The sequence below is a fragment of the Scylla paramamosain genome, chromosome 39 (assembly GCF_035594125.1).
Source record: "Scylla paramamosain isolate STU-SP2022 chromosome 39, ASM3559412v1, whole genome shotgun sequence".
NCBI lineage: Eukaryota > Metazoa > Arthropoda > Malacostraca > Decapoda > Portunidae > Scylla > Scylla paramamosain.
Genome location: NC_087189.1, coordinates 3,927,501 through 3,950,800, shown reverse-complemented (window position 1 = coordinate 3,950,800; position 23,300 = coordinate 3,927,501). Strand labels below are relative to the sequence as shown.

The 23,300-nt window shown below is 42.0% G+C and overlaps 1 protein-coding gene across 1 annotated transcript in view; it reads right to left on the bottom strand.

The window, feature by feature from the left end:
- Window positions 1-9,313: 9,313 nt before the first annotated feature.
- LOC135092064 (protein bicaudal D-like) overlaps window positions 9,314-23,300 on the bottom strand; it is a 19,495-nt gene continuing 5,508 nt past the window's right edge. Inside the window, exons 5-15 of the mRNA XM_063990242.1 lie at window positions 23,088-23,251; window positions 22,471-22,632; window positions 21,410-21,595; window positions 20,634-20,743; window positions 20,014-20,126; window positions 19,293-19,390; window positions 18,915-19,056; window positions 18,096-18,226; window positions 17,544-17,661; window positions 16,922-17,102; window positions 9,314-16,294 (exon numbers count right to left, since the gene is read on the bottom strand). Of these exons, the coding sequence (XP_063846312.1) occupies window positions 16,180-16,294; window positions 16,922-17,102; window positions 17,544-17,661; window positions 18,096-18,226; window positions 18,915-19,056; window positions 19,293-19,390; window positions 20,014-20,126; window positions 20,634-20,743; window positions 21,410-21,595; window positions 22,471-22,632; window positions 23,088-23,251 (1,520 nt within the window). The 3' untranslated portion in view covers window positions 9,314-16,179. The remainder of the gene's footprint in view (window positions 16,295-16,921; window positions 17,103-17,543; window positions 17,662-18,095; window positions 18,227-18,914; window positions 19,057-19,292; window positions 19,391-20,013; window positions 20,127-20,633; window positions 20,744-21,409; window positions 21,596-22,470; window positions 22,633-23,087; window positions 23,252-23,300) is intronic.

The following is a 23,300-nucleotide window of genomic DNA, read 5'->3' as shown; positions in this document are numbered from 1 at the left end:
TGTCTATCTGCTTATCTGCTTGCTATATGTCTGCAGGAATCTGTCTGCCTGTCTGTCTATGCATCTGTGTACCCATCTACCTGTCTACCTATCTATCTACCTGTTTATCTACCTATTTACGTATCTATTTATCTAACTACCTCTCTCCCTTCCCAGCATTTTCCTAACCACACCAGTACACACCTCAGCTTCATGTCAGGCATAAGCGGCAAGGACCCGAAGGAGGAAGAGGGCACAATTCCCACAGCACCCAAGGACACACACGCCACGCCCTCCACTCCCTCCCTCAGCGCCTCCCACACCAAGGTCTCCAGTGCTGATGATGTTACTGGTACTCTTTCATCGTTCACCTTTTCTTCTTCTTCCACCTCCTCCTCCTCTTCTTCGAGTACGACTGTTTCCTCCTCCTCCTCCTCCTCCGAGTTCTCCTCTTCCACCTCCTCTTCTTCTAGTGCTACTGTTGATGTTTCCTCCTCCTCTTCTTCCTCCTACTTCTCTTCCGTGTCCTCCTCCTCTTCCTCCTACTTCTCTTCCGTGTCCTCCTCCTTCTCTTCCTCTTCCTCTCTCGCTATTAGTACCTCTTTCACTATCTCCAAAGCTTCGTCCTCTTCCTCCTCTTCTCCCTCCTTCACCAGTTCTTCTATCTCCAAGGCTGACCCCTCCTCTTCCTCTTCCTCCTCCTCCTCCTCCAGTGTCACAACTTCATCCATCACTGCTAACATCTCCTTCAGTAGTTCACTCACTCCCTCCTCCACCTCCTCATCCACCACCTTACCCACCTCTCATCCACCTCCACTAGGCACACATGAACTTCCATGCGGGCACAGATCATGTATGGAGAGACTGAGGAAGCTCTGGGAACCATCCACACCCAAACCATCCACTTCAATACACGAACCATCCAAATTCACGCAGGAGGACAGTGAAAAAGTGGATGAACTGAGCAACACAAGGAAGGTTTGCGAGATTTATCAGCCATCCACGCCATCGAAGCTTACATCCAGACCATCCATCTCTCCACCACCTGTAGGGACTCACGAGGAGCCTTGTGGAGCGAAGGAGTGTCTTGAAAGGATGAAAGGATACTGGCAAGACCGCGGTATTCTCGTAGGAAACCCACATCCTTCTCCTATCCTTCCAAATCCTACATACGTAAAGGATAATGAGGATAAAGACGAAAAAGTACAGAAGATAAGAAAGAGGAGAGAAAAGGAGGAGGAAGATGAGAAACAAGGCAAAAGTAAGTTAAAAAAGGGGAAGGATATAGAAGAGGAGAATGAGAAACGGGGTAAAAAGAGAATCAAGAACGTGGATAAAGAAAGGAAGGGAGGAAAAGAGAATGAGGGTAAAAATAAACTGAAAACGGTAAGTCAAGAAAGGAAGGAAAAGGAGAAAAAGGTTAAAAGAAAACTCGAAAATAAAGAAGAGAAAGAAAAGATTAAGTCGACTGATGATGATGTGGAAAAAACTCCAGTAATAAAAAAAAGAAAGAAAAAGAAAAGAGAAAGACGAAGAACCGAAGGAGGAGGAAAAAATAAAGAACAACACGAAAAGAAGATAAAGAAGGGAGACGAGAAACAAACACCAAAGAGGAAGAAGAAAGAGGAAGAGGTAGAGGAACAAAAGAAAGAGCCTCCGAAAAAGAAGAAAAGAAAAAAGAGGGAGAACAGAAGAATAAATACAAGGAAGAAAAAGAAAAACAGAAAAGGAAGAAGAAACAAATAACATAACGTTCATATTTTCTCTTAATAATAATAATAATAATAATAATAATAATAATAATAATAATAATAATAATAATAATAATAATAATAATAATACTGCTACTACTACTGCTACTACTACTACTACTACCACAACTACTACTACTACCACCACAACTACTACTACTACTACTACTACTACTACTACTTTATCGAGAAGAGATAAAGAAAAAACTGTAAAAACGTAAGAGGAGGACAAGGAGGAGGAGGAGGAGGAGGAGGAGGAGGAGGAGGAGGAGGAGGAGGAGGAGGAGGTTTAAAGGTCAGGGAGGGCAGTCAGGTGTGGAGAGGTTAAGGGACCCCCGTTACCACCTCCTCCTCCTCCTCCTCCTCCTTCGTTACTCCTCACCCATAACGAAGCCGTGCATCTATTATACGTTACTCCTCCTCCTCCTCCTCCTCCTCCTCCCTCCAAGTATTAAGAAGTTACGGTGAACAACTTTCCTATAAGAGGCGGACGAGGAGGAGGAGGAGGAGGAGGAGGAGGAGGAGGAGGAGGAGGAGGAGGAGGAGGAGGAGCTTCCGTTCTTCCTCTGAAATCAGTTGCTCTCTCAGTCCGCGACACTCATCTCCTCCTCCTCCTCCTCCTCCTCCTCCTCCTCCTCCTCCTCCTAGACACACAAGCCAGTATCGTCTTTAAAGAGGAGGAGGGAGGAAAGAGGAAAGGGAAAGAGAGAGGACTTGTTTTTTTTCCTCCAAGCAAGTCAAGAGAAAGAGAGGAAAAGAGAGAGGAAGAGGGAAAGACGAAAGACAAATAAGGAAAAAGAAGAGGAAAGTGAACAAGGGATACTAAGAAAAGGAGAGAAAATAAAGAAATAATAAAAAAGAACAGAAAAGAAAGTAAACAAATTATAGAAAAGATAAATAGAAAGAAAACGAACAAAATAAAATAAATAGACACGATAAAGGAAGGATATTTAGAGATGTAAGATAAGAAAGTGAGAAAAAAAGTGAAAAAGTTAAAGAAAAAAAAGAGTGCAGTGCTGAAATGGACATATAAAGTGGATAAGAGGATAGAAAAGTGGATTACTGGTGGATAGGAGTGGATATAAACACAACAACAACAACAACAACAACAACAACAACAACAACAACAAACTCACTCATTTAAATTTCACCAGTGTACGGTAATGTTAAACTCAAGTACGATAGCGATGACAGAACTATGGCGGTGGCGGCGGTGGTGTTGGTGGTATGGCATTATATGGCTATGCTGCTCCTTCTACTGCACTAATTGCGGGACAAAGGCACTCAATACACCCGCACACCAGCAACACTCACCCACACATACACACACACCTAAGAAAACAAGGCCATTTCATCCCTTCAAATTTTTCGCAACGTCGTCTGCTTCCCAAAACTTCCCCTTATTTACTTCTAAATTTCCCGCCTTCAGGGTTATCCAGGGGTACGTGGCCACCTCTAGGGATAATTATAACCTGTATTCTACCCCTGTGAGAGATCCTATGCAAAATGTACCCATAGAAACGAGAAAAATTGTGAAAATGGCCAAGCCTATCGTCTCGCCACAAACATTTCCCCCTCCATTCTTACAACACGTGGAAACAGATAAGGACCATAAGATTGCCTTGCTGGACGCCAATTCGAGCATTCCAAGGTATTCTGTGAGGCCATCAAATGCTCCTGAACCGCGCACCGTGATGGGAGACAAGGGAATAGCTGCAGTAACGCCAATTAAAGCCATAAGGATCATTAATAAGCTGAAAAAGACAAGAGATGTGGAAGCTATGAAGAAGGAAGGAGGGATGCGAACGGGAAAGAAAAAGATTAAGGACAAGGAGAAAGAAAGGGTAAGGAAAAGAAATTTAGACAGTAAGGAGGATACGAAGTTCAAAAGAGAGGTGAGAGAAAGAAGAGAAGAATTGAAAGGAAAGATAAGAGATACAGGAGAGGAAAGTGAAGGGAAAGGGGAAGGAGAGAGAGATTTAGAAGAGGTTGATAACAAGATAAGAAAAAGAGATACAGAAGAAACTGAAGGAAGAACAGAAGAAGATGAAAGAGAAAATATAAGAAAAGGAAATCAGAGAACGGAAAACGAAGAGAAAAGAGAAACAGAAAATGAAGAAACGAGAAGAAAGGAAGATAAAAGAAGAGAAAACGAAGAAGAAGAAGAAACAGAGGGTAAAGAAAAAACAACAAAATATGAAACAATAAGAAAAGAAAACGAGAGAACGGAAAACGAAGAAGGAAGAGAAACAAAAAGTAAAAAAAGAACAGAAGATGAAGAAAAGATAAGAAATGAAGATGAAAGGAAGGAAAACGAAGAGAAAACAAAAATAAAAAGTAAAGAAAGAACAAAAAACGAAGAAATAATAAGAAAAGAAAACGAGAAAACGAAAGACGAAGCGGAAAGAGAAAATAAATCAATTGAAACAGGTGTAGGAGAGAACAAACACCAAACAGCACAGCATAACAGCAAACATCCCACAGCAGCCCTCATGTTACCTAATGGAAGTGCTGTGGTGGTCCAGACTGAGGCTTTCACCACCACACAGCACTCCGCGGCCCGTGATGGTGATGATGGTGATGGTGGTGGTGATATGTGGGTGGAAGTACCTCTTCTGCCACCACCACAAGCACCACCGTCTCTGTTATCATCACTATCATCATCACTATCGTCTTTATTGTCATCATCATTGTCATCACCTTTACTCATCACTAATTCTCCAACTACCACCAACACCACTACTATTCCTGCAACGACTGTCGCCATTACTGTCACCACTACATCACCATCATCGCCACCACCATCATCATCATCTGTTTTTCCTCTACCTCCTCCTACTTCTCCTTTTCCTCCTCTTCTTCCTCTTCCTCGTTCTCCTATCCTTCCTTCTTCGTATTCTCCTCCTCCTCTTTCTCTTTCTCCTATTCATCCTTCATCGCATTCTTCTTCTTCTTCTTCTTCTCTTTCTTCTCCTCCTCCTTTCACCACCACCACAACCACCACCACCACTACTACTACCACTACAACCCCTACCACCACCACCACCACAACACCACATCACCACCACACTCACACATCACCACATCGCCTCACCACACCACGTGACACTAACATCACCACAAACAGACACACCACAGGGATCGTTGAGGCAAACACCACGCACAACACCACAGGCAACACCACAACACAGCGTAACACCACCACCACAAGTCCTGCTCACTCGTTCACCACCAAAGCATCACCAGTTGTTGAAACCGTGGTGGAGAATGGTGTAAGTGAAGGGGAAAATGGTGATGATGGGGCAGAAGATGATGAAGAAGCGTTAGGGAGAAGAAGAGGCGATACATTGCCACCCTTCACTCAAAATAGTTTAGGATCACTGCATCTCTTCCCGTCCCTCTCAAAACTCTTCACTCACGACGCAGATCTGAGGAACGAAGGCATTAAGGACACAGCCACTGAAGGATATCCAGACCCTATTCCTCACAGTATCCTAACTCCACCTACACACCCACCACTCAAGCCTCCACCGCCTCCACCTCGTCCTCCTCAGACTCCCCACCGCCCTACGATAATAGTAAGAAGAAATGGTTCGCAAGTTCAGATTCCAGTCATTCCTTCGGCTGATTTTACCGCTTTCAAGACCCAGGGGAGGTTAAGGCCACGCCCATCTCGTCCCTACCATTCACGCACGCCCACACGCCCGCCCATACGCCCTCCCACACGCCCACCTACACGCTACAGCTTCGGGGCCTCTGACTCACGCCCGCAAGGTATCATGAAAAGCCCAACCAGGTCTTACTCCACCCCTACCTGGTCCCGTGTTTCGACTGCAAAGAAGACACCCAAACAGCCGCCGCCGCCTCCTCCTCCTCCTCCTCCTCCTCCTCCTCCTCCTCCTCCTCCACCACAGATTTCCTCAACACCACGCCCACATGCACCTCCCAGACACCGCCCCTCATCTCCACAGCCTCCCCCGTCATCACCACGGCCTCACACACCACCCAGACACCGCCCCTCACCACCACAGCCTCCTCCTTCATCACCAGTTTCTCACACACCACCCAGACACCGCCCCTCACCACCACATATTCCCATATCATCACCACACCCTCACACACCAACCACTCGCCCCCCAGTCACACCACAACACCACATCTCATCACACCACCAAATGTTCACCACCAGTAACCAACACCACTACTTCAGAAAGCCATCAGTGCGCCCAATCTTCCCCAACCCGTTCACCACCATCAACACCATCTCCCCGCCTCCTCCTCCCCTCCAACCTCCGCTCATGCACCCCCAGCGCCCCCCTCGGCCTGGTGTTGGGGTGTTTTGGGGGGCGCCGTGCGGGGATACCCTACTGAAGAAGATGAATCAGCTGATGGGGAGAGAATTGGCGACTGATTTGTTCGGCATGAAAGTCTACGGGGCTGTGATGGAAAGGTGAGAGAGAGAGAGAGAGAGAGAGAGAGAGAGAGAGAGAGAGAGAGAGAGAGAGAGAGAGAGAGAGAGAGAGAGAGAGAGAGAATTTTTGCTCCTTAAGAGGAAATATTACTTTTAAATTTATGCATCACCTCTCTCTCTCTCTCTCTCTCTCTCTCTCTCTCTCTCTCTCTCTCTCTCTCTCTCTCTCTCTCTCTCTCTCTCAGCATCCTTCTAGCCGAGTGTGGTGTTCCCTGGTGGAGAGAGAAGGCACCACCACTCACCACCACCACCACCACCCAGCGAGCGATCACCAGGGGCATGGACGGCTGGCTCTCCATAGACGACTTGAGAACGAAGGTAAAGGCAACAAAACCGAAATGAAGTGAAAAAGAAGGAAATTTGGTTGTTTTGAGAAGATATGGAGGGAGGGAGAGAGAGAGAGAGAGAGAGAGAGAGAGAGAGAGAGAGAGAGAGAGAGAGAGAGAGAGAGAGAGAGAGAGAGATTGTTTTTCGAAGGTAACTTACACTTATATTCTTACTTTTGTTTTTAGAGTATATTATTGAAAGACAGACAGGCAGACACACAGACAGACAGACAAACAAACAAGAACATAGACAGACTGAACGACAGATAGGTAAACGGACAGACAGACAGACAGACAGACAAACAGAGAAACAGTCTCGTAAGGACTAACAAAACTATTATTACTACTTGTTCCTCCTTTGTGTTCGTTAGCATTCCTCCTTCTCTTCTTCCTGCTCCTCCCAGTCCGTTACCTAACATAATTTACCATCACTAGCACCACCTCGCAGAATCCTCAACACCCCTTCATTACCACACCACCACATCACCACACCTTCCCACGCCCCTGCCACAGTGCGTGACTCTCATTAGCCACAGTGCACCGCTAGACACACACGCCACAAGACACGTACACATTTTTCGCACTTCCTCCAGCCACGCTTCACTATCTGACGCAGGAAACAGGGTGCTCTTCCTCCCCAGTGCTGTGAAGGGTGTAGAAGGTACTAGCCGAGCATCCACACTTGTTCATCTACACATATACTCGCCCGTAACAGAGGACAGAGAGCTTCTAAAGTGTTTTCCATCGGTTCTAAGACTGAGCATGTAATTTCTAGCTTGGAAACGAGTGATCTTCCTCCCCAGTGCTGTGAAGGGTATAGAAGGGACAAGCTAGCTATCTGTACCTGAAGCTACACCTACGTACTCTCTCCCAGAATAGAGACGAGTGTTTTGAAAGTGTTTTTGTCGCTTTCCTTAAGACTGAGCATAACTTATTTTGGTTTGAAGCGATCTGTTCTCTCTCCCAAGTGTTGTGAAGGGTGCAGAGGACTAGCTAAGCATCTACACCCGCACCTACACCTACACTCTTTCACATGAACACTAAAGAAGGGCAGAGGAGTGTTTTCATCGTTCGTATCCTCATCAGTGCTTTAAAAGGTGTTGACTGGTGTTGACTACCCAGCTAAGCATCAACACAGACTAGCTAAGCATCTACAGCCGCACCCACACTTACACACCCTCATATGAACGCTAACGAAGGGCAGAGGCACGTGTTTTCATTGCTCGTATCCTCATCAGTGCTTCAAAAGGTGTAGAAAGACAAGCTTCGCATCATCTACACCTACACTCGCTCAAGGGTGTAGATGGACTGTGTATCTTCATCTATACTTCCTCCCATTCCTAACACAGAGATAAGTAGTGGATGTTCTGACGAGACTTTGATAACGGGACCCACAAAAGTTACACCCTTCGCTCGATACACCTCAGTGACTTTGGTGTAGGATATGAGAGTACTCGTGTAGCAGTGTGTGTGTGTGTGTGTGTGTGTTACTGGGAAAACTACAAATGTGTCCGTTTCCTAAGAGGTGTCGGGTTTCGAATATGCTAAAGCAGTGTTAGTGAAGGACATTAAGTAAGATCTTGCCTCAGTATTGACAAATGCAATTAGACACGAACATGAGGACCAGACAGTGTGCGTGACAACATACACGAAGTTAGAAAGGAAAAAAAAAAAAAAAAAACTAATGATAGAGCAAGAGACGGAATAAAAAGTTTGAGTCAATCCTGAAAACAATTATACGAGAAACAGGTGAGGATAAGACGAGGTAGTTCAGTAACAATCAGTAACAATCCTGTTGTCTCCTCGCCACGCACTGAACACCATGGCAGGGAATGCGAAGAATTACTACAACTGGAACCCTTATCATGGCCAGTATTATGAAAACCCTAGCTACTACACAGACCAGCAGGCAGCCTATCAGCACAACTACCCCACTACAAGCTACTCAGGCTACCACGCAGGCTACCACGCAGGCCACCAAGCAAGCTATCCAAATCTCTACAGCCTGTCCTCCTTCACTGGCCTAGACACAGGGCTGTCCATCCTTGCCTTCCTCGCCTTCGCTCTCTGGCTCATTAATCTCTTCCTACCTCAGCTCAAGAATGGACTGGGGCTCGGTCAAGGCTTCTTCAGGAGTTTTCATCCTTCGCAGGAACCCCCGCCGAGCATCCTGGACAAGACTGAAGGGGAGGTGGTGCGGGAGGTCCTTGGGGAGACCGCGCGATAGTTCCCTAGGGCGTTCGGAAGGGCAGTGGTCCCCGGCTGATCCGCGCTGCTTAACCACGCGTCTCACAAGGATTGGTTCGATTACTTCTGTTGGTGCTCGATGCTTCATTGCTGCTGCTTCACCTGCTGGCTCACCTGGCCTTGCTGTCTGACTATGATGGAAGAGTGGAAGCATTATTTTCATTCATATGTTTGTTCATTTAGCTAATTGGTGAATTTTTTTTCTTGGTACTTGGTAATATATTTCATAATATAAGTAATCTATATTCATAATCTAATGGGATTTAACATATTCAGAACTCAACATGGTCTATTTACTGACAATCTTTTCTCGTAATTACACATTGTATTCCAAACCTTCTAGCCATCAATCTAGGCCGGCAATCCCACACCGGGTGGCAGAGAGGGCATCACACACACACACACTCTCTCTTACCCTCGTCTGACCCTGGTGGAAGGGGACAGTCTCGTGGACCACTCTACCACACCCGAACTTGGTCATAGCACAGCTGGCCACACACTTCCTAACTTGATCAAAGACAGGAGTTGAAAGTAACACAGGAAATATTCATTTTTATTGTAAATTGGGATTACTAATGTACAAATAATTTTACAGTAGTAGTATCATATATACTTCTATTACTTTTCCCAGTGTGAAGAACATTACGAATACAAAAGTAAAAATACTGTGAGAGAGAGATGGCGCCACCAGTATCATCATCATCATTATCTTGACTCGTTTAATTAGTAATCTTTTTTTTTTTTTATCAGGGTGACTATTAAGAAATTCCACGGGTGCACAATAATAATAATAATAATAACCCATATGTGCTTCTTTTGGGGGAGAAAAGAGAATCACAAATAGACACAATAATATAATCACAATGAACACATGAATTTACTCAATAAACAACCATGTATATATGTATCTGTGTATGTTAATGCATGTATACTTAGGTGTATGCATATTAACTCATTAGTACTACTGGGTATACTGGAAAACTATAGATTAGAGGTAATGGAAATAGTATGGTTAGGAATGGGAATAAATGGGAATTATGGGGTTAAGGTTAGCAGAGCATAAAGGATGGGAAAGGTGATAAAGGATGATGGGAAATAAAACAGACATGACTGGGTAGGATAAGGGTAGGATAATAACTGATAGGGGTTAAATTTAGTATAGGATGGAGATAAGGATGGGAAAGGTGGGATAAAGGATGACGGGAAATGAGACAGGAATGATTGGTTAAAAGATAGGATATGATGGTGAAATGATTAAGGTACCATGCAATAGAGATAAGGATGGATAAAGAAAGGAAAAAGTGGGATAAATGATAGGAAATGAGATGGGATTTGTTGATTAAAAGATATAGAACAAATGAGAATAATAAAAAAAATACAAAATTGATGATAAAACATAGAAGAGGAAAAGATAAGAAAAGAATGAGATAAATGATGGGAATAGTTAATTAAAAGATAAAGACAGAACAAGAGGAAATAACTTATTGAACTGATGAGATAGAAGATTGAATAAGTAGAAATGATAAATAAAGGATACGATAACAGAAAAACAAAGACAGGAGGAGAGAATATGTTTAGGATAATTTGTGGAATTGACCTGGTGAAGAATAGAGGTGATGGGAAAACTGATGGGGCAAAAAGGTATGTGTTTTTACAATAAGTTACAATTTTACCTACAGGATTAAGTGGACACATTTTTTGGGTGGACTTTTGGTTACAGGAATGGACTTTTAATGTTGTGACTAAAGATTTCTGTACTTATGAAAATACGATGAATACAATGGGGGTTTTTAGTGTATCATCTGTATACATTCTTTTTTTTCGCTCTTTTCTGTACTTTATTTGGGATTTTCTGTGTATTTTGTATATTTTCTAGGGTTTTTTTTTTTTTCAAGTAGTCATATTTTTTTCTTTTTCTGGTTCAAGATTTGTATTTTTTTTTTTATTTGCAATCAAAATGTCTATAATCATGTTTTTTTTCATTCATTTGTTGGTATGTAATAAAAAGTTTCTCATGGATTTAAGTATGTCATTCTGTATATCTTTCTCCTTGCTTCTGGGCATACAAATAAAAGTTTCTGGTGAAATATAACTGTCATTTTGTATGTATTTCCTTTCCCTGGTTATTTCTGGGTTCAAATTAATAGTTCCTCACACACACACACACACATAGGTTTTCAATATATGATTATGTTATTTTCTTTAACTGTATAATCTTGAAAAAGCTAAAGTTTTCTTCTCTCTTCAATATCATACAAGTTTCTTTTTTCAAACATACAAATTTTTAAAGTGATATTTTCATAACCCCAATACAACTTCACACACACACACACACACACACACACACACACACACACACAATAATATATTCTTATATAAATTAGCTCTATATAAAAACCTATATTATAACTGGTATATCATCTCTTTAAGCAACTCCCTCTCTCTCTCTCTCTCTCTCTCTCTCTCTTTCTCTCACTCTCTCTTTCTCAGCAATACGGAGGGACAAATTTCCAAGGACAAATAGTAGTGTAGTGTACAGCCTCCACTGCTCATGAGAACCTTAAGTTTGGTCTGGCGTTAGACAATGTGCTTAGACCAGTTGCCGAAAAGGACGTCTTTTTGGCTAACACAGAGCACGACAGAATAACACAAGGGAAGAACAAACAGCAGCAGATGTGTTGGCTCTTGCAAAGGCTGTCATAAGCTACACTATTCTAAAAATTACAGACACAGGATATTTTTGGTTCAAGCGCATCTTTTAATGTGTCATACATCGTTCACTGCACCTGTGACACAGCCACCTGTGCCTAACACTAATTGCACACAGGTAACTTGCAACATCCCTCACATGGGCAGTAACCAAAGACCTCAAGTTTGGCAAATGCAACACACTGACTCAATAAAATCAATGCGTTTATTTTCTTGGACACCGGTAACAGTTGCAGCCGATCCTCACTTCGATTTAATGCAAGACTGGTTGAATTTAACTCTCCAAGCAATGACCCTTAGATTGTGACCTTGTTGAGAAGGGCACAACAAAAAACAAGCTGCCTGTTTCTTTCCAATCTCACATTATGATCATCTTTTACCATCTTACTAAACTCTCAGCCCAAACACAAATTGAAACACACCACTGTCTCATCAACTCTTCCAGCCCAATGGTTAACTTAAATATCTAAAGTGCATGACAATCTACACGCCAGCTTCTGGGAAACAGTGTAGCAATGCTGGCCTTGTCTTATCGATGTTATGTGTCACTAAATATCGAACACAAAACTACACAAAAAGCTGGTAATATATTTTTACATCTTTGAGAAATCTACATCTGCAAGGAGGGTAAAAAAAAAAAAAAAATAATAATAATAATAATAAAAAAATAAAATAATAATAAATAAATAAATAAAAAAAGATAAATAAAAAATAAATAAACAAATAAAAAAATAAAATCAGGGTCACATCCCCAAAAACAAAAGAGAAATAAGTGAACAAAACTTAAAAGGAATTTCTGATAAGATACATAACACAAAGTCTCCTGCATCAGTCTGAGAATCTTAAGAAACATCAATTCACAAGATGAACAAACCATTGCTGCATCAAGAAAATTAGATGACAAGGAATAAGGGATGAATGCATAACCTCTCAACAGAGGGAGTCTCTCTTTCTCTCTTAAAGTTCAGCATCTGACTCAGCTTTCATCTACACACACACAAGCAAGATGTAAGGCACAATGCTACCAAAGACCAAACACCTGCCACTCCACAACTGTCACCACTATCCTCTGCCCCTCAACATGTCAAACCAAAAAATGTTATAATTTCTAAGTCATTTATCACCTTAACTGTCATGTGTTACAGCTTGAAGCAAAACACTGAGGCAGCGTGTCGGCATAGAAAAGTGGTATTATCTTCATAATTATATCATGTGGCTTTGTCAGGTTCTGTTGTAAAGACTCTTATAGTCAGCAAAATAACAGTACCATCAAGTTACATAACATGAGAACAAACAGTTACCAAGCTGCATAATGCATCCAGTGAGGGATGGAAACAGCTGGGGCACAACTAAATATTCCATTAAAAGTCTCCCCAAGGCAAACAATTATCGAGACACAGCAGGCTGACTGGTGATGGCAAAGGGACTGAATGATTCACTGCACCACAACACAACACTGCCCTCCATACAGGACCATTAGAGGAGTAACAAAGCTAACAATTTGACCATGTACTGACAAGTGGATATAGAAAAACCTACAAAATTACTAATATCTGAAAATCCATCAATGACCAACAGAGACAAAACATTGTAGTGAACGAACTTCATACTCAACACAGAGCCATGAAAATGCTTCACTGACAGCCAAACACTCAAGCACAACACATAAATAACACCAAGGAAAACAACTGGAAACCATGTATGGGGAGAAACTCAAGGATCCGAACCACCTACAGCTGCACGTCACAGAGTAGTGCACGGTCACTAAAATAATGCTACTTGTGATCTGAGCCTGGCGTTGTGAGACCAGTCACCAAAACGCATAATAATCTCCACCAGGACACCAGCAGAGTTCCAGCCCAGTAGAAGGGGCATGAGGTGAGTTACATTAGGTCAAGTACAACTGATTAAGTCAGCTACTGGTATACTGGTGTGGCAGCAGTGGGTGGTGGCAAACACAGCATCTAAAGCCCAGCCAGAGACACTCAGCCAACTAAACACTGATGGAGTTTACAACCTAAACACTCAAACGTTGAAACTGATAATGACTAAGAAGGTGTTGGTGTATTACTTTGTTTACGTTCAAATGTGGGTGTGTATGTGCGTGTGTGTGTACATAAAACTTTTGCTAATATGTACACTAAAGGCTTTCCAAGCATTTACTGCAGCAGCAAGTGCATATAAATGTTCACTGCAATTAAATAACTCATACAGGTTTTTTTTCCAGCTTTCAAAGTTGCTTGTATATCAATTAATGTCTACAGTTGGCACCTCTCACAGCAGTGCCTCTACACTCAATGCTTCACTACACAAACCATACAGTTACTAAAGCACTAAGTAGCACAATAGAATTTCTCACCATATATCAAGTAATGACCACCACACCAACACAACTCCTGTCTATGAATCTCTGTCTCTCTCTACACAATTCACTGATATGGTGTTTCAGCTGCTCCTCAGCCTCTCAGGAGATAAACTTAACGTACTGGGGGTTAGAATCAGAAGCACACTCTGCCGACCAAATATTGGCCATACTAACAAACACAAGATTAGAAACCACAAACCTAAGATAACAGAAAATATAAATGTGGTTGGGAACATCACAAGTCTCTCAGCTGATTAGGAGAGTGGCACTTGACAGCACCGAACTGAACTGTACTGAGCCTTCTCATTACAAGGGATGAGGCAAAGTGTGAGCAACTAGACTGAGACTCTTGGCAGGGACAGAAACTATGGAGGGTTGGACTGAGGGAGCATCTATTAACTAAGCCTCATCCCCTCTCTCTCTTTCTCTCTCTCTCTCTATCAAATTGTCTCACTTGCAATCTCTCCTTTATCAGCTCCTCTCCTCAATGCATAACTGAGGAATATAAGTGTACAATGTTAAAACAACTGCTGCATTAAGTAAGTACGTATGACAGGAATTCTAGATCCTAGAAAATAAATACCTCCACTATTATATGCAGTAGTAGTCAAAGGTGTTGAGTTCACACAAGTCACAAGCAACTCAACAAAGAAAATGTGAGATTCCTCCAGAGAAAAAAAAAATGTGTGAGTTGTATAAATAAATCCATAAATTGATGTACTACAATGTATAGCTGCAACGGACGAATCCCATGAGATTTTTCAGTGTATATATATATATATATATATATATATATATATATATATATATATGATAAGAAATAAATAAAATAAGAAAATACAAATAACTAAGTTGGATGCTGTAAGATTGGACATGAACAGATTGATGAAAATAGATTAATAAAATTGAGCATCTGAGAGTTTAGACAAAAGAATGAAAAAGTAAATACACAAAGAATAAAATTTAAGTATTAAGACAAAAAACACAAAATGCTGCAGAAATCTCTAATGCCATTAATAATAATAATAATAATAATAATAATAATAATAATAATAATAATAAAAAATAAATAAATAAATAATGATAAACTGAGGGTACAAACTAAATTTTCATATGAAAATAAAGTTAATACAATAAAAACAACCACAAGTAAAGACAATAAACAATGAGACGAGGCATAACAACAATAATAATAATAACAGTAATACACTACAAGAATTCTTGGCCCCTTTTATGTACAATCTAATGCCATTAAGTAAAAATATTCACCACCATAAAAATAAAAACAATGGAGATAAAAGCCATTTAATTCAGGAGCTAAAAGAAAATATATCAATAAAAACAAGGCCACTCTCTTTCTTGCCACACTAAATATTAATAAAAAAAAAAAAAACACTCAGGGATCAAAAATCATAAATAGCTGTAACTGAATACTTACATCTGTTGAAAAGTAATAAGAGTAAAGTGTTAGAACTATCTACAACACACTTATAAACCAATTCTAAAAAGAACGTTCAGGAGTGATGAATTCCAGGGTCACAGTCACTCACTCGTCAATGTTAAAAAACACAACTTTAAGTCAACACACGAAGATTTACACTCGTTTCCTTCTTGTTCACTCATCCTTCATCACTCACTCTCTCAAAACTGTAACCACCAAGCTTCGTCAATGCTCAAAAACACAACTTAAGTAGCACGCAAACTTAGAAAGACCTGCAGCAAGTATTTCTTCCTTCTTTACTCAACCTTCACAAGCATTTCCTCAAAACTGTCAGCTCCCACCTTCATGAGATAAGAACATGGGCTAAAAACTCCCACTCCTACCCAGCATCACTTAGTCTATCTGGACCAAAAAGAGACAACCAAGATTTTCAGGAGAACCCAAGAACCCATGAACCTCTGCCACTTCTATCCAGCATCACAGAGCCTATCTAGACTGCCCACCAGGAAAGACACACAGAGTAAGTCCACTAACATCCCTGATACTGCCTGCCTGCCACTCCTCCCTCCCAGACCCAAGAAATGAGGAATACTCAAGAGAAAGTTAAAAGAATAAGTGAAACCATAGAAACTGCCTGCTTCTCTCCTTTTCCATCTTCTCTGGAAGCTGGGCAAGGAACGCAAGGAGGGAGAGAGAGAACTAGTAAACAGGGAACATGGAAGCAATAAATAACCAGGATAAACGAATCCCATCTGTGGCCTCTTCTACCTTCTCCAGACACGAGATAAGGAACGCCAGAGAAAGGAAAGGGAGAATCTAGGAGCAGACAGCAAGGAAGGGCACGGTAAGGTAGGGGAGATTTCAGAGGGTGCAGCAGACTTAGTGATCATCTAGTAGTTGTCTCGCCGCTGGTAGTGGTGCTGTCCTGAGGATCCATGTGGCTGGTTGTTGAAGCGAGAGCCATGAGCGCGACCCCGACTTCCTGTATGTTTCCTCATGTTGAACCTGAAGGCAGGGATGGGTGTTAAATGTAGCTGGAGACAGGCGTGGGAGTGAGTCATATGTGTGAGAGAGAGAAAAGTCTGTGTGTGTTTGGAAGAGAAGAGTAAAGGATGAGTGTGTCATAAGGTAGTTAGTAATACAAGTTTGTGCCTCCTCAACCTTGACTGGAATAGACTCAGTAGTCAGGATCTTTGTGCTGAGTCAATAAAGAGGTTTAAATTGACATATTAGATAAGTTTATGGTTATGAATATAGGTGGACATATGCAGGTGTGTTTTATAAAGGTACTGCTTCCAATATGTAGGTCTGCTGGCTTCTTGTTGCTTCCCCTAAATTTTTTACCTAAACTGAGTGAAATACTTCTTAAGCTTGTCCCATTACTAAGAACTGGAACAAGCCTTCATCTGTGGAAAAAGGACAGCCTGTTAAATATTTAGAACTATACCCCACGTCTTCCTGAGACTACCAAACACTGGTTACTTATCCTAAACCAAGAGTGGTATTTCTTAAACCTCTCCCATTACTAAGAAGACCTGGAACAAGCCTACAACTGTGGAAAAAGCACAGCAAACAAAACCTGTTAAATGTACGAAACTAAACATCTTCCTGTGACCACCAAACAACACGCACCTCTCCCTGTCACACTCCATGTCCTCCAGGCGCTGTGTGAGGGCGAGTTTCTGCTGGATGGCCATGCGAAGAAGGGAGTTGAGGGTCTTTTTCTCCTCCTCGGCTGCCACCAGCTGCCTCTGCACCTCGTCCAGCTGAGTGACGTACTCCTCACAGCGTGCGGCAAACATGGCACGCAGACCTGATGGGAGGGATGTGTGTGAGGACAAGTACAGGGAGGGAGGTGTGTGTGAGGATGAGTATAGTGAGGGGAGTGTGTGAGGGGAAGTACAGTGAAATAATGAGTGTGTGGCTCAAGGATACAGTGAACAGGATACAAAAGGCTGTAGAAAACTGCAGCACTATAGAAATAGGACACATGATACTGCTTAAAAAATCAAATCAAATATCATATTTCCTTCATATCGCCAAGAGAAAATGAAGATAAAAAGTAGTTACACATGTAAACCCTTTCATACTGACATAGAAAATAATACAAACACACAAAGAATAGAAAGAGCAAAGACCTATCCATACACAAGACTGACATCCCTACAAAGCACAATACACAAACAGAGGAAAGGAGACAAAAAACAAAATAATATCCAGGTGCCCCTTTTCCACCCCTTGATAGAATGCTTACTGGAGAAGGTTGCTGCATCCTCCTTCAGCAGACGCAGTTCGTTCCTTAGCTTCATCATGGTTTCTGAGACGATGCTCTTCTCTGTTTCATACTTGGACTTCAGGTTAGAGAGTGCCACCTGCAACAAATGGATAGGATGATGTAGTGTTTGGGGGATTCTGGGAGTGAAGGTTTTAATGTTTGCGCTGCACTTTTGCTCTTAACTGGCAGAGTGAGCTGAGATAGACTGACTACACAGAGAGAGACGAGAGAGACGGAAAGGTAAAGAAATGGAGAAGATACAAGTAGATACAAAGAAATAGAAAGATTAACAGGGAGATATAAAGAAACAGAGACTGAGACAGGGAGAGAGAGACACAAGAAAAAGGACGGCAAACAGAAACAGAGAAACAAAACAGAGTAAGACACAAAGCAACAAGAAACATAACATAGACTTGAACCAAAGAAATACAAAGAGGTAAATCACAGAAAGACGAAAGAAGAAAACCCAGTGATTTTAACCCCAAACAAAGGCAGGGAGAGACAACGATAATAACAGAGACTCATGGTCACCTCGGCAGTCTGTTTGTTGGCCTTGAGTACAGTGCGAAGGGTAGCAATCTGTTCCCTCTTGGTGGACAGCAGGGACTTAAGTTTGATGACCTGTTCCTGCAGCTCCTGAACCTCTCCTTCACTCAGACCACCTGGTAACACACACACACAAACAAGGTTAATCAAGTCCCAGTGCCGTTATAACACATTCAGTAACATTAGTGATGCAGAATTGGTATTATCTATATAAGATGTGTACTGTCTAATGTTCTGGCATGTCATTTGAATTTTCCATAGCCTCTAACGGAACCTACTGTGTTTTTTTGAGTGTTTTCATGATTAGCATGCAAGTTTAGCAAAGATTCTGTACCAATGAGAGCAAATATCCTTGAAAATCAGACTAATAATTTCTGTGACCAACGAAAACCGTGTTGATAAAGCTACACAGTGTTTAAAGATATGGTCTTATATCTGACACTTACTCCTAAGAACCTCACAAAGGAATGGGAGTTATAAGCATAAAAACCTACAGTCAGAAGTTAAAATACCCATAAGAATTCAACTAATCATCTGTGACCTCTGAAAACAATCCTAATAAAAGGCAGTGTTTACAGATGTGGATTTATATCCAAGATTTGCTCCTGGGAAAGTGAAAAAGAAACATGTATGGAAGGCACAAAAACTTACCAGAAATTGAAATACCCATCCATAATAATTCAAGTAGTCATCTCGGAAAACAGTCCTAATGAAAGCCATAGTGTTTACAGGTGTGGTTTCATATCCAAGACTTTCTCCTACCAGTGCCACAAAGGAATCTGAATAAAAGGCACAAAAGCTTACTGTCAGAAGCCGCCGACTCCCTAACCAGTCCCTTCTCCTTGCTGAGCTCAATGGTGTGCTCCACGGATTTCTTGAGGTGCCTGATCTGGTCCATGATGGTGTCCACAATCTCACGCACAGCTGCAGGGTCACTGTTGTCCACCTGAGAGAGCACGTCAGGTTGGGTTAGGTCATGGGAGAATGGGGGTGAGTGATACAGACAATGACTGATGCAAGAACATTCTTGTCACTGGTACATGTTTTTCTTCTGGTACTAGCAGAGTTCTTATACTGTGTGAGGTCTTAGTGGCAAGTAAAGACACTGTTATCAGGAACCACAACCATTTCACTACTTTTAATGTCAATAAGACACAATGAACAATAAAACATCAGACTTACAAAATCAGAAAGAGTAACATCTGTTCTGAGTTTGCTCCTCAATGCTTCCAAAGTCGACATAGCTGACGTTGGGGAAGAAGGCTTGCTTTCCTCATCTCCTGTAATGGTGATGAGCATCTGAGTGTTTCAAGTCCTTAGAGATACTCCAAGAACAGAAATGAGAGATGAGGTGACAAGATACAGAAAGGGTATGAAAAAAATGGAATGATAAGATATACATGAGTGACAATAACAGAACCTAAAGGAGTTAAAGAGAAGGAGAAAGACTGACTGGCTGATTTAAGGTAAATAAGAGATCATACAGGACTGTAAAGTATTGGGTATTTAAAATTGTTGTTGGGTGTTTAATTACTTGTGCAAATATACTCAAAGCCTCAAACAAAGGAGTGAATGGGTGATGCTACCACATCAAGAACAAAGAACTGGCAAACCTGGGCATAATAAACATACACGGGGTCTTCTGCTCTCTCACCCTCCATCCAACCAACTCACATACTTCAAGCACCAGAGAAGGACAGTTCCAGCAAGGGGAATCGAATACTCATCTTTCTCAGGGACTTGTGCTCTCTCTCACCCTCCATCCAACCCACTCATATACTTCAAGACATAGTTCCAGCAAAGGGAGTCTCAGGAATTTGTGCTTTCTCTCACTCTCTGCCCAACCACAAACACGTCAAGCACCAGAGAAAGACAGTTCCAGTAAGGAGAGCTGAATACACACCTTTGTCTGTGGTGCGTCCCTGCTTGCTGTGGTCAAGCAGGACCCTGGAAGGTGTCTCCCCGTTCACCGTGCAGACGTGGTGGTACAGCTGGGCCAGTTCCTCACTTATGGTCCTGTGACATGAGACAATCAGGGTGGTGAGTGTAGAATGCAAAAGTGAGAAAGTGATTGGAAGAGATACATTGATGCTTCTCATTACCTTCTTGTTAACTCCATCTTCTAAATTTCAACCTTCTCTTCATTTTTTACTCCTAACTCCAATCCTCTCCATTTCTGTTAAATCTGCTTCCTTCTATGTTCTTCCTCTTTAACTTTTACATATTTTCCTCTTTATTCTAACCTCCTTTCTCTTCAATTCTGGCTCCTAACACTAACCTAATCCATCTTAAATCCAACTTGCTTCCTCCTATCTTTCTCTTTGACTCACACCTCCTTTCCCTTAACTTCCACTTTCTTTCTCTCAACTCCTTCCTCCCAGCTCACACCACAGGAGACAAAATAATACCCCAGAATTCTCCCATGTCTTATAAAAGATTACCCTGCTAATTAACACATCACCTCAAGTCACCAAGAGGTTCCTAGGCGGTGGAAGGTAGGATTTCAGGGGCCAGCACACTCACCCTAAGTCATTCCTGGTGATGGACAGAGATCCCTCACGGCCGTTCATCATTTTACTCAGGATCCCAACGTCATTTCCAAGATCAATGGATTTCTGCTCTGCGTCGATCAGCTGTAGTGAAGGAGAGTGAAGGGTTAGGGATGAAACAGTACTACTTGCAGGTACTACTGAGCTTCACAACACACCTCTTACAGACACAACAGTACCACACAGCAAAGGAACGGCAAATACTCACCCTCAATAGAAGAGGGAACAAAATTTTTTCCTTTCATTTCCAGTCATAAATTACCAAGAGTAAGTGGAATTCTGAATCTCAAAACACAACCCTCACAGACACAACAGCGCCACACAGCAAAGGAACAGCAAATACCCTCAGTAAAATAGTGAACAAACTTTTTTCCTCATTTCCAGTCATAAACTATCAAGAATGAGTGGAATTCTAAACCTCACAACACAACCCTTACAGACATACAGCACAGCACAGCAGAGGAATGGCAAATACTCACCTACAGTAGAACAGGGAACAAAGTTTTTTCTTCTCATTTCTAGTCATGAATTAGCAAGGACAAGTGGAATTCTGAGCCTCACAACACACCACTAACAGACACAACAACACCACACAGCAAAGCAACACCAGATATCTAGCCTATGTCAAATATATAAAATTTTTTCACCATTTCCAGTCATAAATTAAAGGATAAGTGAAATTCTGAGCCTTATAGTACATGCCTTACAGACACAACATCACCACACAGCCAAGGCACAGCAGATACTCACCCTGGCACGCAGCGTCCCCACTTCATTACGCAGCTGTTGCACCGCATCGCTCGCTGTGCCGCCGTCTGAGTTCTGTATCTCTGCCAAGCTCTTCTTCAGCTCGGTGATCTCCCTCGAGGCGACCTGGTACCGGGACTTCTGCTTCTCCAGGAAACTCACTAGATTGGCAGTGTCCTCGGCATTCATCTGAGGGAGAGCGGTGCATTTTAACCTCTCTGGCCTGTTTCATTAGGGCCAAAAGTACCTTGCTTGTGTTCTCCATTACATAAAGAGGATTAAATCACGTGCTTTTTTTTTCATTCTTTTCTGCAATATTCAATAATTCACACCACTAAGAGCAATGCATAGGGTTTACCTACAAGAAAGTAAGGGACTTTGAATAGGTTTTGCAATTTCTAGCCAGTGCAATGTTAGAAGGTAGCTGTAGAGTACAAGATGTCTCAGAGTGGTTAGTGATCAATGAACGACATGTCAGATATCAGTGAAAGGAGTAATTAGGGCCAAAAGTACCTTGTTTGTATTCTCCATTAAACAAAGAGGGTTCAACTGTATATACTGTTTTCTTCACCTCTCTGTCTTTCTTTACTAAGGGAGAGAAAAAAAAAAAAAAAAAAAAAAAAAAAAAAAAAAAAAAAAAAATGCCTGCTTTGTATTCACCATTAAATTAAAAGCATCACATCAAATTCACTCTGCTTCCACCCTTCTACTGTATGTATTAAGGCTAAAAGTACTGGATTAGTCAAGTTTACAATATTTCCACCCCTCTGCCTCCCTCTGTTAGCCCCACAAGCACCTGGGTTTGGATTCATCAGGTCTTGCAGTTTCATATCATCACATACCATTAATTTCATTCTATTTCCAGCCTCCCAGTCACCAAAGCTAAAAGTGCTGGATTAGTCAAGTTTACTGTATTTTCACCCCACAAGTACCTGGTTTGAGTTCTTCAGGTCCTGCAGCTTCACATTATCACATCACATTGAATTCACTCTATTTTTGCCCATACTGTATGTCACTAAAGCTAAAAGTGCCAGATTAGTCAAGTATTTTCACCCAACAAATACCTGGTTTGGATTTTCCTGGTCATGCAGCTTCACCAGGGCTGAGATGTGACCCAAGAGGTGTGAGACCCGGGCGTGCTGGGCATCTAGCTCCCCCCGTGCCTTCTCTAGCCCCTCCTGACTCTCCTTCAGGTTGGTTGTCAGCTGAGTCTTCTCATGGTCAGCCTGTGGATGGAAGAAAGGTTAGTGATTTGATAAATGGATGGAGAGGGGATGGAAAGACATTAAGAAAAGTGTGGTAGAAAGCTTAGTGACTCAATAAACTGAAGGAGAGGAACAGTGATAGACATTAAACAGGGTCAGGATAATGGAAAGGTTAGTGCTTTAATAAACGGAGAGATGAAAAGTGAAAAAGAGACAAAGATAAAACAGAACATGGGAGAGAGTAATGCTGGGAAAGATTCAATAGACAGATAAATCAAAAGGAACGAAGACACACAAACCCATCCTAACCTAGTCAAAACACACACACACACACACCCTCACTCATGCCAACCTAACCTAACCCAGGACAACACACACACACACACATACACCCATCCTAACCTAACATAACCAGCACACACAAACACATACACACATTCTAACCTAACCCAAGCCACAACACAACACAAACGCACCTCCTCCAGTTTCTTCTCAAGTTTCCGCAGTTCGTTGAGGTGGATCTCGGAGAACAGGTCCCCTCCCATCTCTACATTCCCTCCAGCACTCATCAGCTCCGACTCCAGACGACGAAGGACCGGTGTGTCGTCCTCCCCATCGCTCTCTCTGAACTCTGGACTGCCTGTGAGGTGACAATAGTGATGGTGATGGTGGTTAAGCATGAGGCAAAA